Source organism: Heliconius melpomene, chromosome 6 (genome assembly GCF_056956725.1).
Source record: "Heliconius melpomene rosina isolate 202511_hmr_F chromosome 6, ASM5695672v1, whole genome shotgun sequence".
In the NCBI taxonomy this organism is placed as follows: Eukaryota; Metazoa; Arthropoda; class Insecta; order Lepidoptera; family Nymphalidae; genus Heliconius; species Heliconius melpomene.
The window spans coordinates 10,121,944-10,140,738 of NC_140394.1; the positions used below are offsets into that span (position 1 = coordinate 10,121,944).

Sequence of the window (18,795 nt, forward strand, 5' to 3'; positions counted from 1 at the left end):
GGTGATATGCGTAATTAATTTATAAATAAAATGAGTTTGATTAGTTCAGTGCCACACAAATACTTCAATATCAAAAGAATTAAAATAGCAAGTATTCTATAATAATAATAGTTTTAAGTGCATGCAAAAACTGTTTACAAACAGATCTTTAATAGAACAAGTGTGAAGAAGAAGAAATTAATCCAATAACATTTCTGATTTTGAAATCTGACACCTGATGAAATATGACTGTATAATATAAAAAAAGCTAAAATAATTTGCTTGATTTACTCCCTAGTTTTCGGGATAAACAAGAATCCTTGGAATTCCTGCCTTGGTTAGTAGCGTCATGTACATTATTCGTAGTTAGGATGTGTTGTGGTGACTTGGTGTGTGTTGGTGACTAACAATGCTTATTAATTTTTGTGATTATTATTATTAATCACGATTTGTAGATCATTGATCATAGATTATTAATATGTGCAGCATTTAGAATATATTTACGTGTAAATACTTTTTCGAGTACATAGTAACTTTGGTCAAAGATCTACAGTCTGTAATGATCCATCATATCTGGCAGCTGACTGCTAACTTTCGGAATTGAATGACGAAAATTATATTGCTCGAACGTTACACTTATTTTTATATTCAACACGTGTATTTATATATCTATTTAAATTTGTTTTATTTGTATATTTGATGAAAAATTTTCAATTTCGATAGTTTTTTTTGTATTGGAAACATAAAGTAACATGCTTGCTAACATCTTCACCTGAACAATAGTTTCACTAAGCGTTTCTTCATGTTAAAGGTAATTTGGACTTCAAGAATAGATAACGGAATAGGTGCGAAAATTGTAAATTGCTAAAAATATTGTTAATCGTAATTGCAAATTTTCTACGGCTAAATATTTTATAGTATTATATATGTACATTTTATTTTAGACGATTTGTTTTAAATCTCGATATATTTTATCGATTATTACTATAACATAAAAATTTTAAACTGGTCGTAGAATGGTCAATTATAATCTTTGGCCGTTCTCGTAATGACTAGATCACCTTGTGGACTTTATCTTATAACTATGAAATTCAACTAGAATATTGTGTTTAGTAGAAAATGTGATTACGAAATTATTTAATACCATTACCATTCGGAAAAACCTAACAGCGTCTTGGTACGAGTGTCTTAGATATTAATATTTGTTTCTTTGTTTATTTTTTTTTTCTATTTTATAATTGACTTATGCTATTCATTTAGGGCGATATAATTTTGAAGTTTATAAAATTTAAGATTATTCGAAGTGTTTCAATTTCCTTTTTTTTTTACGGTTATCTGTAATCTAAAATATCATAGTATTTATATAGGTTTTATTTGAAATTTTATTAACTATCTGTATTTTTTATTCTTTAAATTCGTATTTAAAGATAATTAACATTATAATAGCGCTAAAGAGCTGTCAGTTTCTTATATAGTGACCGTGTAACAGAGAACTATCACATTTATCTACGCCACGTTAGTCACGATAAAGAGACTAAACGCAGTAAAGATGCCTTGAATTGTAATTGTTTCATTAGTTTCGTTTACCAAAAGGCAGTGCCTCTGCGGAAAGTGGAGAACGAAGTGTTTCATCACTAGTTCCCATATTCCTATCTTATAATATTGCCTTTTAATTTGTTTTTTATGAAATGTAATAAAACATAGAATTTTAAAGGGATTTCGCTTATCTAGATATCAGTTCTTTGTCAAGGAAAAGATACATTTTATTCCATACAAAATCGTATGTGTTAATATAAATCTGAAAAGTCATTCAAAACAATAACATTGACTCGTGTTCGATATTTTTATCTTAAAATAAGGGGATAAAAATATTATAGATATCTTATTAGATAACTCTTGATAACACTCGAGATGTGCATTGGATTGGAAGTTAAGATTTTACAGTGCGTAGAATTTCTGGAGGTTTTTTTTAAAATTAAGTCGATGGTCCTTATTTTATCCAGGTTATTTATAAAAATTGGTACATAATATTGAATGGTCTTTCATTTATAAAGAGGCGGATACGGGTTCAATCCTTATTTCGATTCAAATGGTTTTTTTTTGTGATTCTTTAGCGATATTTCTGTCTTTCAGATACAGAAATTAATTTTATTTGTACTAATCAAAATAATTGTATGTATTTCAAATGTATTTATTTCCACGAATCGATATCTGAGTAGATACAGTTATTAAACATAATGTTTGGGTTTTCGCGAGGAATGTTTGGAAACAAGATCCGTTACAGCGGACGTTTACCTTTAGTTCGTGTCTTACACATTCGCGAAAATGCGTCAAATATCACAAACTGTCATATGTTATAGTTTGATTGTTCTGTATATTATAATAGCTATTTCTCGGTATTATGTATTGACAAATGTATTATATTCATTTTTACTTAGTGTCACAATTATTTCATTAATTTTTTGCAACTTCCTTTCCTAAATTTCTTGCAACTAGTAGTAGGAAAAGATTTAGAGGCCGTCTTGGCGCAGCGGCACAAGGGTGTGACTGTAACGTGACGGTTGTGGGTTCGATCCCCACTCGAGGAAGTGAAATATTTATTAACGTTTATATTTCCATTTCTTCGCTCTGGTGTCGAGGCAAAGCGCGGCGTTGAGTTCTGCCACTCAACACGCAATGACTCCAAAAGTGGGCAGAAAGTGGGGAACGGAGTGTATTAACACCAATTCCGGTGTAGTTATAGAAAAAAATTCTAAATCTACTAGATTATTTCTAATGATTAATAATGTTTAGCCTTTTTTAAAAATTTGTTTACTATTTAGAACATGAGCTGTGTTTAAATATATGTGCTACAATTATCTTGAATGGTTGTTTTCATTGTTACGTCTTGCCCGCCGCAACCTAATTTACCTTCACCCAAGTATTGTGCAACCTCTTATCAGATATCATCAAAGTTATCAGTGTTTTCTCATGGTACTCACTTTTGTGAGAAAATGGAGAAAAAAATAGTCGAATCGATATTAAAGTAATTTTATTAATTATTTCTTCGATCGTTTCAAACCTGTTGTTATTAATGTTTCATTAAATATACCGTTATTGTAACGGTACATATGTACTCGTTAGGTTCATTGCTCTATTGGTTTTGTAGTTTGTATAGGTGCAGATTTTTAGGTCTTAGCTTCCAATTTTAGATTGTGATGAAAATATTGATATTTTTTATATAAATTAACAGATATATGTACATATTTACAAAAAAAAATGATAATCATTTCAACCATTGAAACAATAATTTAAGCTTACTGTTATTATGTTAACAAAGAGAAACATTAAAATTTATATTTCGCTCTAAAAGAATAGCATAGGTGTGTATTTATATGAAGCACTTTTCTAGTGCTTGTACATTTGCCTAGGAGATATCGATTGGTTAATATTGTTTATAATTGTGAACTAAGATATTTATTTACTGAACTCAATTACCTAATTGTTTGATAAATCTGCGGGTTTTATCATTTTTTTTTAGGTTACGTATGTTTTCAAAATGAGCACTATCGCAGAGTGCTCGTTATAATGTGCCGTTTTCGATCTTTATTGAGAGATTAGAATCTCTTAAATTGATGGAAAGTAATAAACAGAGTGTTTTGACACTAAGTTCTCATTGTAAAGAATGAGAGGTGAGTGAGTATGAAAAAAATAAAGAAAAATTTTCTTAGTACGCCAGCGGCGCCGCGAATGTAATTTGCATTCTAACGACAACCTTCAGCAGGCATGTCATACATTCGAAAATGAGAAAAGACCCCAAAACTTAAATAAAACATTACGTTACAGCGGATTTGGTGCTGTGCCAAGGTGAAGCGCCCCTTACATCATTTCAATGAAAACTCATACTAAAATACATTTAAAAACCATTGAATCAAATATCAATATTTCATAACTCGTCAGTTTAGACGTTTAATGAGATATGTTTCTTATTCTTCTTTTTCCAAGGCGAGTTATTAGTAACTAGTTCTTACATACGGCTTCGCACGCGTGGCAAAATGGAAAAGGCAGAGTTATGTATGACACATGAGGACATGACACCTTCTAAGGCCTATATTTATAAATCGCACTCTACTCTGAGACCGATCTTGAGAGCAATGATGATGATGATGATATGACTATAGTCGTTCTCGATAAATGGATTATCTAACACCAACTGTAAAGGCTACGTTACTATTTATACTTATTTTTTCATTTCCTCCATCTGGTAAAAGTGCCAAAATCACGGCAAAAAGATCCACCAATCGCAATCGCACACGCAATGCCTAGAGAAGTTTGTGGAAAGTTTATAACGGAGGGTCTAAACACTATTTTCTAGTTTACCCTCTGCCTACCCTGCTATGTGCGTGATACAGCGTGAAGTTTTAATTATATTATATGTGATTAGATCACATTCGAACAACACTACGCCGACCAATGACGTACGTAGACACTGCAAATACCACAGTCGACAGTTACTCACCCGTTCACGTGATTTTATTGATATAAACGCAACAGGCCACTCACGCTGGAATTGTTATTAAAATGTACGTTGTCTTAGCAACAGGCAATCGAGAAGTATATTTACTGATGAGTTTCTTTTCTCTTTATGCACCTGACCATGTCAGGTTATGGCTTCGAACCTGTAGTCATCGTGTGACATTTTTCAACTGTACTTCTGCTTTTTCATGCAGTGCAAGGTAGGCGGAGAGAACCTAGTGTGAACCACTTTTTAAAACATCGCGTGTTTAGTGGAGGAACTCAACATCGAGATATGTAAAGTAATATTATAAAAGAAATACCATCTCAGCTTTTTTAAAGCTATAACTTTTTTAATTGAATTCAGATTCCGATAGCGTAGATTAACTGAAAATAACTCGAACAGAAACGTAAACAGAATCAAGACTAGCATTGAATAAACACACCATGCCTTTTGTTTGCGATAATAAAAGGAGTGGAAACTTTTAGTCGTGCCATTGAATTAACCAGCTGGAGATAAGTTTGATATGCAAATGTTTTTTTTTTTATTTATAACTTTTTAAACTTTGATTGTGCCTAAGATAACAGAAGCAAACGTCGCGTACCTAATTTATATACGTATTTGTGGGAATGTGAATATATCAATATTACCCTAAGTTAGAATTGAACCCCACAACCGTCTCGCTAAGTTACCGATCACCTGGCTTATGAACCATAAGCGCCGGTCGTTAAGCTATTGTCCACTTCTAAGAAAATAAATTCATTCAACAGGCACACAATGTGTTAAAGCAGAACGAGACCTTGCATTATGTTGAGTCGTCAATCATATTGCGAATCCGGACGAACAATGGACTCGTCGATCCCTCAAAATGCACATTTACAAAATGGCTGACGGACGACTCTTAAGTGACATTACGTAATGTCTCTGCGTTTATTTGAAATATGTTAAACATCCAGTTTGTTTACGTGGCTGTAAAGGAGACGTTTGTGGGTTCGATGTCGTCTCATTTCATTTCTCGGCCCTGGTAGGCAAAACCCAGTGTTGAGTTCCTCGTGTCAACTGGCAATGTCTCGGAAATTGGGTGGTACGTGGGCAACGGAGAGTTTTAACACTAGGTTCCCTCTGCTTGCTCTGCTATGTGGATAAAATCAGGAGGCTGCTTTTTATTATAAGAAGTTTTCATATAAAAAATGGTTTTTGGACTATTAGTAGTACTTCTACAAAACTACTAAAATGATCGTATATATTAGAACCATTAAGTATATTGGTTCTTGTATGTAATTACAGCAGTCTTGCATACTACATAAACATAATTGATTAGTTAAACTTGTTGCTTCAAGATCTATTGGTCAGTGCTCGATCACATGTCATTATTTGATTTATCGCTTGCATTTTTGATTCGTTGCTTATTGAATATTTCTTTTTTTTTACGTTCATGCTGTATCCTGCACATAGCAGAGTAGACAGAGGGAACCCGGTGATTCCGGAACTTAGTGTTTAAGACATCCCTGTTCCCATTAAGGCACTTCTATTCTATGTTAATGAAAATGAAAATATTTTATGTTAATTCTTAAGAATAAAGAAATGATAATATTTTAATTGTTATAAATGTAATTAGTTATTAATTTTATTATTTACACTTATTATAAATAACAATAGTTCACACAAAAGGACCACTTATTATCTTTTTATTTAATGTACGACTAACTCATTATTTTTTTTCCCACGTTTTTTTAAACAGTTTCGGAGATTACTTACAATGACTAGCTGTTAAAATAAATGTGGTACTCATTCTAAACTCATTGTTAAAATAGTTTCGAATCTTGTATCCTTTATGGGTCTAAGTATACGTGTATATAATAAAATTCCGCAGTGTATTCTTAATTTGCCACTTCCAAAATTTAAAATATCAGTAAAAAAAATTCTAACAAGTAAAGCTTATTACACTGTTCAAGAATATTTAGAGGATAAGCATGTATGGAATTAATGTCTATTGAATGTCAGGCAGGACAGCTGCCAACTAATGTAATAGTAAAATATACCATTGACTTTAAAAAGAACAACTGAGTTGAGTTTCTTGCCGGCTCTTTTCAGCAGAACTGCCTTCCGAACCGGTGGTAGCTTTTTGTTCATATGTTCATTCGACGTTTCAAAAGTGTTTGTAATAGTTTATTTTAATAAAGAATATTTGTAATTTGAATTCAAGTCTAGACGTCTAAAGATTTTTTACAAGTACTATACTTCAGGTATTGTCGTGAAGTGTTCCTGTTTTAATATAAACACTTATAACGGCATATATCTATAAAATACATATTTTTTATTATTATTCCTTGCCGTATCTTTTGTTATCTATTTGTTTTAATTCTTAATACATTGAAATACTGCTTTATGCATTATTTAAAACTATTTTTTTTCTTTCTTTCACTGACTGCTTCTCGCTGTATTTCGCATACAGCTATGGATAGGCAGGGAAACTAGTGTTAAGACCCTCCATTCTCCATTTTCCGACGAATTTTTGGTTCATTGCGTGTTGAGAAGTGGTATTGAGGAAATGAAAATATTAAACAATTAATTTCCCCGAGTGGGAGTAGAACCCACAAACGTCGCGTTTACGGCCACTCTGCCACGGAACCCTCATACTAGACTTATGTATGTGGCCCTAAAAGAGTCCAGTCATTCCTTTAAGTTGCCAACTTGACTATATAGTCAAGTTTTGATATAATCTACAACTGCGCTATAAAACGTTTAAGACAATCACGAAAACACGATTAGTTACAGTGTTTTTAATTGCCTCTTGGCTGGCATTACAGTTTAAGCTAATTGGTTAAATTAAATGTAAAATGTTGTTTTTTAACATTATACAGGTTTAAAAATATTACACAAATCACAAATTTTTATTTAGAACATTAATTTTTTGCATACTTCACGCTGTTTTAATTAGGAAATATTTTAATAAATAATTTTTCATTACACTGGAATATGGACGTAAAATGTAAAATCTGGTTTTTTCTATTTTACGTACGAATTTCGAGAAACTCTTCTATCTGGCTCTATACTCTCCAACAAACCAAAAAATATCAGCGTTTTAAATTCAGTAGTTCTGCACACAGGATTCTTTCTGTGTCGGAAAATTTGATTCTGGATATGTAATGTTTATAAATACCCTAAATTGAAAATTATAAATATTTTGCTCTTCATATATGTTTATTTTTAGCACAATTACATAAATATACTTTATAGTGTAGGTACTTACCTGTAGATACGTTGGTAATTCCGCTCTTATCAGTGATAGGATTCTCATTACCAATGCTATATGATGTTATCAATATATATACATATACATACTAGTGGACCCGAACGCGGCTACGCCCGCATAATGAAATTATTTTCAATTTTCAATAGAGAGATGCGTTAAGCATCTCATTTTGGGCTCATTTTGGGTGACGTTTTATAACAACAAACTTTGCAAATCGTTGCTTAGCAACGCGGCGGTTGTTATTAATATGGCGGAATAAATTGCATGTCAAGTTAATAAATATTTTAATATATTGGTATATATCGAAAATATTACAAATATGAGAAAAAAAAGTATCGTATGTTCATCCCGAGACCCTCAAGTATCTCTATATGAGTATTTTATCACAATTAAATTAGTGGTTTGGCCCTGATTGCTTAAAAGACAGACAGACAGACAGTTACTTTCGAATTTATAATATAGATATGGATGGATACATACATATACCACGTATTATGATTTGCAATGGAAAAAATATTATATACATGATTTATTATATTACAATCTTTTTAGATAAGATATTTAAGGTTTAAACGTCTGATTTCCATTCGACCACTTAATCTCTTTGAAGGTTTATAGGGATTTAGAATACTGGAAAGATTTTCTATTTTACAAGCAAATACCTCGGTTTCTCACGCTCGTATACTCTCTGATTTGCAGCTATACTCAGGAATAGTGATAAAAGTTTAATTGACATTAAATGTTTAAATTGATTATAAGTGTTTATAACTTAGAGTATTATTTGAAATAACCCTTTTAACAAATACAGCTCAAAAGTAGTTCTTCTCATAATTTTAAAAAAAGAATAAAACCAGTACAATGCGGGGCTTACCCTAATGCAACGATTTATCATTTTGAGTGGGCGATTTCCTTGTATAAAACAAAATTGGTAATTGAGTTCCAAGTAAAATATAGGTATATATTATATCGTAAATGTATGATTACAGCTTATATATAGATAATATATTTAAAAGCTATATTTCATTTTTAAATTATTTTTCCGAGTATTACTATTTCGATCTCTCCTGGTACTATAAGCAGTTTCCGAAAATGGCAATAACATCGTTTAATTTTTTTTCTTTAGGCAGTTCATTTGAAAAAAATAAACATTATTTGTATATGCATACAAATTCGGAAACTGCTTTTTGTATATTTATTTATTTTTAATTATTCTTATTTTACGAAAATCTTTTCTTCTCTTTATTATATGAACACCTAGACACTTGTGTAAACTTTGCTTCTAATGACATTGGTAAAGTTTATTCAACGTCATGTCACAGGTATTGATTGATTACAATATTACCAACATGTAAATTCGATTTTTATTGATATTTTAATTTTTTTTAATGTCTTAAATTTTTGTTATGGATGGATAGAAAATAGCATGGTGAAATCTCCATTATGAAGTTTTCTAATAAAATTTTCTGCACAGTTTCGTTGCTGGTGTAATTCTACGTGAGCGTATTCCGGCCTTTGAGAGGATGTTGTGGCGCGCCTGCAGAGGAAACGTGTTCCTTAGGCAAGCTGAAATTGATACACCGTTGGAGGATCCGTCTTCGGTAAGTTGGTGTTATATGGGAATGTTAGAATATAAGCAAATAGGTGTAGCCGTCATGGCGCAGTGGGATTTCGTGACTGTACACGTGATGGTTCAGGACAATCCCTATTTGGAGAAATATGATTTCATTAGATTTCAAGTAGACGCGACGTTGACTTCTCGAATTTGGAGGACAGTGGTAAATAGAGAGTCTCAACTCTAGGTTTTTTCTGTCCATTCTGCTTTCCATGAAAAGACATGAAACTAAATAAAAACAACTTTAAATTAAATGTCACTCGAACGAATCATTTTGATCATTTCAGTGAGGTAAGGCCATGGAATATAAAAATGGGTTTAAGAAATGTATAGAAAGTAGAGATAGGACTGATATTTAACGACTTGGACTATTTTGTGAAAAACTAATAATACATAGGACATAACAATAGATCTTTTTTTTCCATGTATAATTCTAATTTGAATTATCAATTAGTGTTATTTTAGCTTATTTAAATTGCTTTTTTCATGTTCAAGGCAAGGTTCGATCTTTGTTGATAATTAATTGGTCATAGATTCAGATCGTAACCTAGTTTTAATTGAAATTAAATTCGTTTTCGACCAAAATTTATGCCAGTTGAAAACTGCGTACTTTAATGCTTATTTTATTATATGTAATATTGCGATGCTTATACTATTAAAAATATACACAAGGCCATAATATATATCCCAAGAGAGAGGGACGCCTAAAAGAAAAAAAATAAGATTTGGAAAGTAATTAATATATAGACATTTTAGAAAATGCCTATATGTATATTAAATGTGGACATTTTTCCGATTGGATTTTAAGTCACACCTATTGTACACATTAAAAACCCATCGCCACTGCGTCATGACAGCTTCCATATTACATGAATAATATCCGTAATATTTTACTGTATTGTCGTAGTAATCGAGTAAATATATAATATAATATTGTGAATAGAATGTTAGGTAATCAGAACTCAAGGTCAACGGATAATTCCTGTGTTTAGTTTTCAACTAACGCTAAATACATATTATTTTATTTAATAACTTCTCTTCTTATTTCTTACACTATAATTTCTATTTCAACTGGTAATTTTGTTACATATATGTATATATTTTTATGATTAAAAATTTGTAATTTATGACAAATTGCCATTATTTTTTTTTGGTGATTTAACTCAACTTTTTAAGGCAGCCTTAAGGCTGTAAAATAATAGTTCTTTTTTTTACTTTTACTTCTAAGATACATTGTTGGACAATCTTAATAATAAGATAATATAGATTCTTAGAATAAGTTTCTCACTATCAGTTTCTATGCAAATTATAGAAATTTTGAGTCAAGTCACTTCATTCAGTCTACATGTTATAGGAAACAAATTGTAAAGAAAACTACAACCATCTAATACTAGGTAGTGTTAGTTCCTTAGAAATAAGATATTTAATTGTTATTTCTTTATCATATTTCAGTCTGACCAAGTATACAAATCGGTGTTCATCATATTCTTCCAAGGAGATCAGTTGAAGACTCGAGTGAAGAAGATATGCGAAGGTTTCCGCGCGACTCTCTATCCCTGTCCCGAGGCGCCGGCTGACAGACGCGAGATGGCCATGGGTGTCATGACCAGGATTGAAGATTTGAATACGGTAAGAATTTATTTGTTTATTTAGGCCAGGTTCACACTATAGTACCGGGCTAGGTTCGTTCTCGTCGAAGTCATAATTTTTGAAAATTAGTTTTACTTACGTAATTCTGTAGTGTTTAAATTAGTAATGTAATGTAGTAGTGTTTAATAAATTAATAAGTTTTCTTCGAGTTGCAACAATGACTGCTCTAGTTAACGGACAAGTGTATATTGTGTAAAAATATTTGCTACGATTATTAAATGTCATTGTAATTTATCGCCGTCGCACTCGCCCGCTGCTCTCGCCTGTCTCTGTAGTGACACGATTCTCAGTCTGTTGGCAGACGCCCCTATAATTGTAAAATATACATATTTAATGCTAAAAATGTCTTATATTTTTTTTATTTACGTTCATTTATTAAATACGTTGTACAGTACGGTCAATAAACCGTAGCCGTCAAAAGTAAGAAAAATTCTAAAATCAAATCTACGCAGTCATTTACAGCTAACTTCATGTTGACCGTACTGTAGTTATAGGAAACTTCATGATAAATAACTGTTCTTTACTCTTAACCTTCCCCCACCCCCGCCCCCCCCGGTTTTTAAAATGCAATAGTGATATTCATTCATTCATATTAAATGGATATTCAAATTAAACATTCCCGCGAGTTTGTTTTTTAGGGGAAGGAGATTAGAGAGAGAGTGTAGTTTAAATTTTGTTACTTATTGCCGGGCTCTCAATGGCGCCACTATAAACTAAAACACGATGACAATGAATTTTAAATGATGATAAAAGGTTACGTTGCCAATTGTTATCTATTCTACGTTTGTAGGCAAGACCATCTCACGACTAGAACTTTATGACGCGTTTTATAATATTTAGTATTGTTTTGGGGTTATATGTATGGACTTACATATGTAAGATATAAACAGTGTTTAGAGGCCCAAGAGGCACAAGGGTGTGACTGTAACGCGACGGTTGTGGGTTCGATCCCCTCGAGGCAAAGCGCGGCGTTGAGTTCTGCCACTCGACACGCAATGCCTCCAGAATTCGGCAGAAAGTAGGGAACGGAGTGTCTTAACACTATGTACCCTCTGCCTACACTGCTGTGTTCGGAATACAATGTTTTTAATACAATATACGTTACCCTCTATATTTAGTTGTTTAAAACTATTGGGCTAAGATGTTAAGGAAAAACCACGTTAAGTTTTAAGTGCACTAGAACATGATCGCATCCATTTATGCAGAGAATAATAAACTCTTGCAGTATTAGTATTTTATTACCCATTAACCTCGTTAACATAAATGAAACGTGTTTATGTTAATGCTGTTTATTTATAATCGTATGCAACAAATTGTTTTTTAGCTTTATGAGGGTAGGTAGAAACAAGTTATTGTAAAGTCTCTCCGTTCTCCCTTTCCCACCTGAATTAGGGAGGGATTTACAATATATTGCCGGTAACGGTTCGTTTTCGGTTCCATCTCATATTCTTGTTTGAGAAATATTCTTATATGCGTGGTTGGTTAGCAGCATTTTTACTAAAGTGGGGGAAATGAAAATAATTCTTTAATCCGAGTGGGGATCGAACAACAGCCATTGCGTTTACTTTCAGACATTGCTCCACTGAGCCAAGACTGCTTTTTTTCATCTTAAATTGAATCTCTTAATACTTATTTTAATGTACAGCATAAATAATTATATTTCTGCAGTATTTCCTTTTCGATTTTTACATGTTTAATAAGTTTTGCAAGCAGTTACGTAGATACATAACATACGTACTGTGTTATTTTTAAACCAGCTTAGTGTAAAAAGAGATTAAAACGTAATTATACGCCGCAATGACTCACTGAACCAACGAATAGAGGGATTTGTACGAGATAAACATGTTTATTTGTGTCTAGATTTAAAGTATTTCAGTTTATAGTTTTACGACTGGGGTAGTGCTGAGCGCCGCATTGCGGTTACGTGGGTGATGTGGTTTTTATGTAACATCCTTGTTTTGTTTATTGGACTTACTAAGTAATGTTTTTATTTAATTGTTATTATTATTATATATTATTATGAGGTACACGTTGAGTAGTTGAGTAGTTGACACTATGATTGTAGGTTCGATCTTCACTCGGCGGAAAGATTATATTTAAGCTAGTGTTAGTAATCAGTTGCGATAGACGACGCGCGGTGTTGGGTTTCGCCACTCAACACGTATTATATCGAATTCTGGAAAATCGAAAACGGACGAAACGGATATTATATCGTGGTTGAAGCAAAGGATTAATATTGATTTGACATTGGAAATGTAATTAGAAAAACAAAAACAATAAAAATATTTTGATTGTTTTTCCTGTTTTTCTTAAATTAATAAAAAAGTAATTGCGTTTACCTTTACTGTCATACTACATAATATGTGATAATATATAGATGTATAGATAAGAATCTGCTGTCAATGTGCATATAATAATTATATGTAAATTGACAGTAGGTACCTACTTCCGCCTCATAAATTTCTGTAGTCGTAAAATTTCCACCACAATTCGCGATTATGTTATTCAAATGTCTCGTTTCAACAAATTCCTCGCACAAAGGAGTCATCAAATAAATAATTGATATCAGCCTCATACTGTTTGTTATCCCACACGTCAGAGTAGGCAGAGGGAACCTCGTTATTTTGTATTCTGTATATAAGTATATAGATATATTCTGTCATAGATTCGGTTGATACTTATTGCTTCGCCCATGTTGTCAAATGGATATAATGTTGTGTTTGTGGTAACTCTGATAAAAGGTATTGTGGGTTATATCGAAAAGATCGACGTGATGTAATAATAAAGAAGGCTATAATACCCCTTCCTCGATAAATGGACTATCCAACAAAAGTATTTTTTAAATTCAAGCTAGTAGTTCCTGAGTTTAGCGCGCTCCACCAAACAAACTATACATAATTCTCATTCTTCACAGGTCCTAGGCCAAACCCAAGACCACCGTCACCGTGTCCTGGTAGCAGCGGCGAAGAACATTAAGAACTGGTTCGTTAAAGTTCGCAAGATAAAGGCGATCTATCATACATTGAATTTATTCAACTTGGACGTCACACAGAAGTGTTTGATCGCTGAGTGCTGGGTGCCCGCGTTGGACTTGGAGACTATACAGTTGGCTCTAAGGAGAGGAACGGTAAGCCTTTTATTTATTACTTATTGTGTATATTATTTATTTAATTAGCTGAGTCGGTCGTGGCGCAGCGGCTCATGTGCCACTGTAAATACGACTAGTGGGTTCAATCCCCACTCGAGGAAATGAAATATTTATTTCATTTTATATTTTAATATCTTCCCTTTGGTACTAACGCAAAAACTCGGCGTTGAGTTCCGCCATTCAACACACAATGCCTCGAAAATTCGACGGAAGCTAGGAGTGTCTCAACACAAGGTGCCTATGCCTCTGCTATATGTGGATACCGCTTGAAAAAATATTTTGGCTTAGAGCTTTCACTATTTTATCAGGTACATTTTTTAGCTTTAATAAACTTTTCTTCAATTGACGTTGAATAATAAATAGTATGTTCAAACTTTAATTTCTTATATTTTTCTAACAGGAGAGAAGTGGTAGTTCGGTTCCGCCGATCCTTAACCGTATGGAGACACTAGAAGACCCACCGACTTACAATCGCACTAATAAATTTACTTCGGCCTTCCAAAACTTGATATATGCTTATGGAGTTGCTACGTATAGGGAAGTTAATCCAGGTAGGTTACGTTATATAGATTTTATTTTTCTTTTTATAGTTTTGGTTAGTGAAAAAATCTGAGAATAATGTATGACAATTCATTATAAATATCTAGTTTTTCTTATATTTACATATACACTTAAATATATTACACTGTTTTAATATATTTTGGAATGGATTGAGTATGAGAACATTAAAAAGATAAGATTTTTTGTTCATAATATATATTTTTGGCACAATTGTTTGTTTAACTTGCTTTACTTACTTTATAAAGTAACTGATGTCAATATGTGTTGTTTTTTATTAATATTTAAAGTTCTTAATGATGTTCCCAATCATCAATTATGCTTTACGCTATTTCTATGATGGAGCATATAATTATTGGTATTGTCGCAGTTCAATCTGTTACCGTTACCGTTGGTTCCAGCGCCGTACACGATCATCACGTTCCCGTTCCTTTTCGCGGTGATGTTCGGTGACCTGGGGCACGGTGCGCTCATGGCCGCCTTCGGCTTCTGGATGTGCTACAAGGAGAAGCCGTTGCAAGCCAAAAAGATTGACAGCGAGGTATGCTTTTACTTTGTTTATTATTTTTTTTAAAATATTATATCTATAAAAGAAATATGGGATTTACAGAATAAATACTCATATATGTCTGGCTATCCTACTAGGGATAAAGCGTAAAGTAAAAAATATAAGCTAATAATAATAATCATCAAACATCATATAAATGGTGACATATAATTTATAAACTTATAATATATTCTCCACAGATCTGGAACATATTCTTCGGTGGTCGATACATCATCCTCCTAATGGGTCTCTTCTCAATGTACACTGGACTAATGTATAATGACATATTCTCCAAAAGTCTTAACATTTTTGGGTCCTCTTGGAACCACAGCTATAACCAGTCGACCCTGATGGAGAATAAAGATTTACAACTGAATCCCGATTCAACTGATTACTATCAGCAGCCTTATCCGTTTGGTATTGATCCTGTGTGGCAGGTTTGTTGTTTTTTTCTTATGTTAGTCTATGTTAGTTTCTAGTGTTAACTTGATATTCTATTGCTATTGGACTTAACAATCTAGTTCTGGAAATGCTGGTCCCTACGCGCCGCATAATTATTGTGGCACTTTGCAAGAAATTACAAAATGTTAAAATTTTTATTTTATAAAAAAAATAATGCATTAAATTAAATATTTTTTTCCCCACTACCAGTTGGCCGAAGCAAATAAAATCATCTTCATGAACGCATACAAAATGAAGATCTCGATCATCATTGGCGTGTTCCACATGTTGTTTGGTGTCTGTCTGTCACTCTGGAATCATTTGTAAGTACTAAAATATTCATAATATAAAAGACACGTCAAACTTTTGAAAACCCTTTGTTTTCGTCGGGGTTTAAATACTTAAATAACATTATATATTATTTTTAATAGATATTTCAAACGTCGTATCAGCGTGTACGTGGAATTCATTCCTCAAATAATGTTCCTCACTCTACTGTTCTTCTACATGGTACTCCTTATGTTCATCAAGTGGACTAGCTACGGACCAAACCCTGGACATTTTGGCGACGAAGGTTAGTGCGGAATCGGTTTTCGCCTCAGAGATTATAATTGAATTTATGATAAGCGCGAATTTTATTTTTATTTTCCCGAGTGTTTACTCGGGTTTTTTTAATAATAATAATAATAATAATACTTTATTGCACTAAAATAAACAAACAATCAGTAGAGTAACAATAATTACAGAAAGACAATACAAAGTGCAATGGCGGCCTTATCACTAAAAGCGATTTCTTACAGGCAACCATTTGAAAGGACTTATTACATAAAAGACAGCGAAAGGGTGCAAAAAGTAATAATAAATATGATACTATTAAATATAAATACGTTATTTATCATATAAACATACATACACTGATAAATACACAACATACATACATACATAAATACAAACAAATATATACATACATGCATACATACAAATACATAAATATATACATACATACGTACATACATACTTAGATACACCAAATATACGTATATAGATACAAATAAATAAAAGGATTAAGCAAAAATGTCTTGAATGATTGTTGAATGAAGAAAATGAAGAATGAAGAAAAAATGATTGTTTAATCAGTAAAAAACAATTTAGAACTTTTAACTTGAAGATAGCCACGAGTCGTCGACCGTACTGTCCCTATATATATTTTCCTCTTGTTACATCCCAGCGTTTGTGAAGAGTTCCGGTTTCTGCGCGCCCTCCATCCTGATTACGTTCATCAACATGATGCTGTTCAAGACTGACGCCAACACGCGCCCGCAGTGCGACGACACCATGTATGCGGGACAGATTGGATTGCAAAAGGTTATTAATTAAAAAATAATAATCAAATTAAATCAGCTTCACGCTGTCTGTATCTCGCAAACACAGGGTAAGCAGAGGGAAGCTAGGGTCAGGACATTCTGTTCCCCAGTTTCCGCTAAATTGTCGAGGCATCGCGTGTGGTGGAAGTGAACGCTACGCTTTGCCTCGACACCAGAGCGAAGAAAATATAAATTTAAATAAATGTATAAATATTCTATGACGTCACTTGTTATAAATATTTTTGAAATAATCTTATCTATAACAATTTTGTGTTTTGTTCACCAGTTCTTCGTGCTGTTGGCCCTCGCTTGCGTTCCAGTAATGCTGTTCGGAAAGCCATATTTCATCATGAAGGAACAGAAGAAACGCGCTGTACGTGTTATTTTTTTTATTTTAAATACAATTTAAAATGTTATATAAACATGTTTTTATAAGTTTTTTTTTTTGCTTATTAACAATTAGTCTTGTCTAGTAATATTTAAAATTTTCATCTTACTTGATCACTGTCGTTTTCAAAGATTTTTTTTGTTTTGGTGTATTGTTTTATATGGACAATAGAAATTATTTGTAATAGTTATTAAATACAATTTTTATTTATAGATTTTTGATTCCAATTAATGTCTTAAAAATAAAATATATATACAATTAAAATATAATAATATTGACTTATTTTAATTGTATTTCAGAGCCAAGGTCACCAAAGTATCGAAGCGGCTGCTGAAAACGGTACAGCCGGTGGCGCACCCGTCCCCGCAGCGCACAATCATGATGATGATATCACTGAAGTTTTTATACACCAGGTTATTTTTTATTATTTGTTTATCGTTTTTTTTTAGTTTCACGTCGTTTCCGAAGAAACCTAGTGTAAAGATTCCGTACTTTATTTTTTCCAATCACTGACCGATTTTTAGAGATATTGTGTGTTTAGTGGCGGAACTTAACGCTGCGCTTTGTCTTGTTACCAAAGCGCGAAAATGGAAATAATTGCAAACAACGATCGCTGTGTTTACCGTGTTATGTAGTACATATAATAGTTAAGAAATAAATAGTTAATAGAGTAATTTCATTAAAGCTTATTATCATTTCATTAGGAATAATATAATATATCTCCTTAGGCGATCCACACAATCGAGTACGTACTAGGTAGCGTGTCGCACACCGCCTCGTATCTGCGGCTGTGGGCGCTGTCTCTGGCGCACGCGCAGCTCGCCGAGGTCGCTTGGAACATGCTGTTGCGTAAAGGTACTTATTTATATATATCTTTTTGGTCGTAGTGGCGTATTATGTAACTTTTAGTTATATCAATTTATTTTTATTTAATTTATAGTCAGAAGCTGCCTAGTGATATGTAGAGCGAATAATCGATTATTTTATTTTGTCTCGTTTATTTATTTTCCAAAACAGACTCCTGAGACATTAATGTTAGTGAACTTAAAAGAGAGATGTTATTTAACCACTGATAGATATATTTTGTGTGTACAAAAATCAATATAGGTTTAACCAAATTCATATATCTAAAATCTTAAAATTAGATTAGTTTCCATGCTGTTATAGTATTAAAAATAAATCTTTATCCGTGTTTCTTTTAATATTTTCTTTTCTTACCCCCAGGTCTGCAGTCAGCCGGATACCAAGGCGGTATATACTTGTACGTGGTGTTCGCCGGGTGGGCGGCCATTTCTGTCTCCATCCTGGTCCTTATGGAGGGACTCTCCGCTTTCCTGCACACTTTACGTTTGCATTG

The 18,795-nt window shown here is 32.7% G+C and overlaps 1 protein-coding gene across 4 annotated transcripts in view; it reads left to right on the forward strand.

Annotated features, from left to right (window-relative positions):
• The window catches only part of Vha100-1 (V-type ATPase subunit a family protein Vha100-1), a 30,913-nt gene that overhangs the window by 10,730 nt on the left and 1,388 nt on the right, over positions 1–18,795 (forward strand). For 3 of the 4 annotated variants that reach the window (XM_085186634.1, XM_085186632.1, XM_085186633.1), the window contains exons 5-17: positions 9,202–9,328; positions 10,795–10,971; positions 13,907–14,119; positions 14,541–14,691; positions 15,100–15,239; positions 15,446–15,682; positions 15,897–16,009; positions 16,118–16,260; positions 16,915–17,051; positions 17,337–17,423; positions 17,738–17,851; positions 18,167–18,293; positions 18,663–18,795. In XM_085186634.1, the coding sequence (XP_085042760.1) occupies positions 9,202–9,328; positions 10,795–10,971; positions 13,907–14,119; positions 14,541–14,691; positions 15,100–15,239; positions 15,446–15,682; positions 15,897–16,009; positions 16,118–16,260; positions 16,915–17,051; positions 17,337–17,423; positions 17,738–17,851; positions 18,167–18,293; positions 18,663–18,795 (1,899 nt within the window). Of the gene's footprint in view, positions 1–277; positions 317–9,201; positions 9,329–10,794; positions 10,972–13,906; positions 14,120–14,540; positions 14,692–15,099; positions 15,240–15,445; positions 15,683–15,896; positions 16,010–16,117; positions 16,261–16,914; positions 17,052–17,336; positions 17,424–17,737; positions 17,852–18,166; positions 18,294–18,662 lie in introns of all 4 variants that reach the window. The other variant, XM_085186631.1, reaches the window with a different exon arrangement.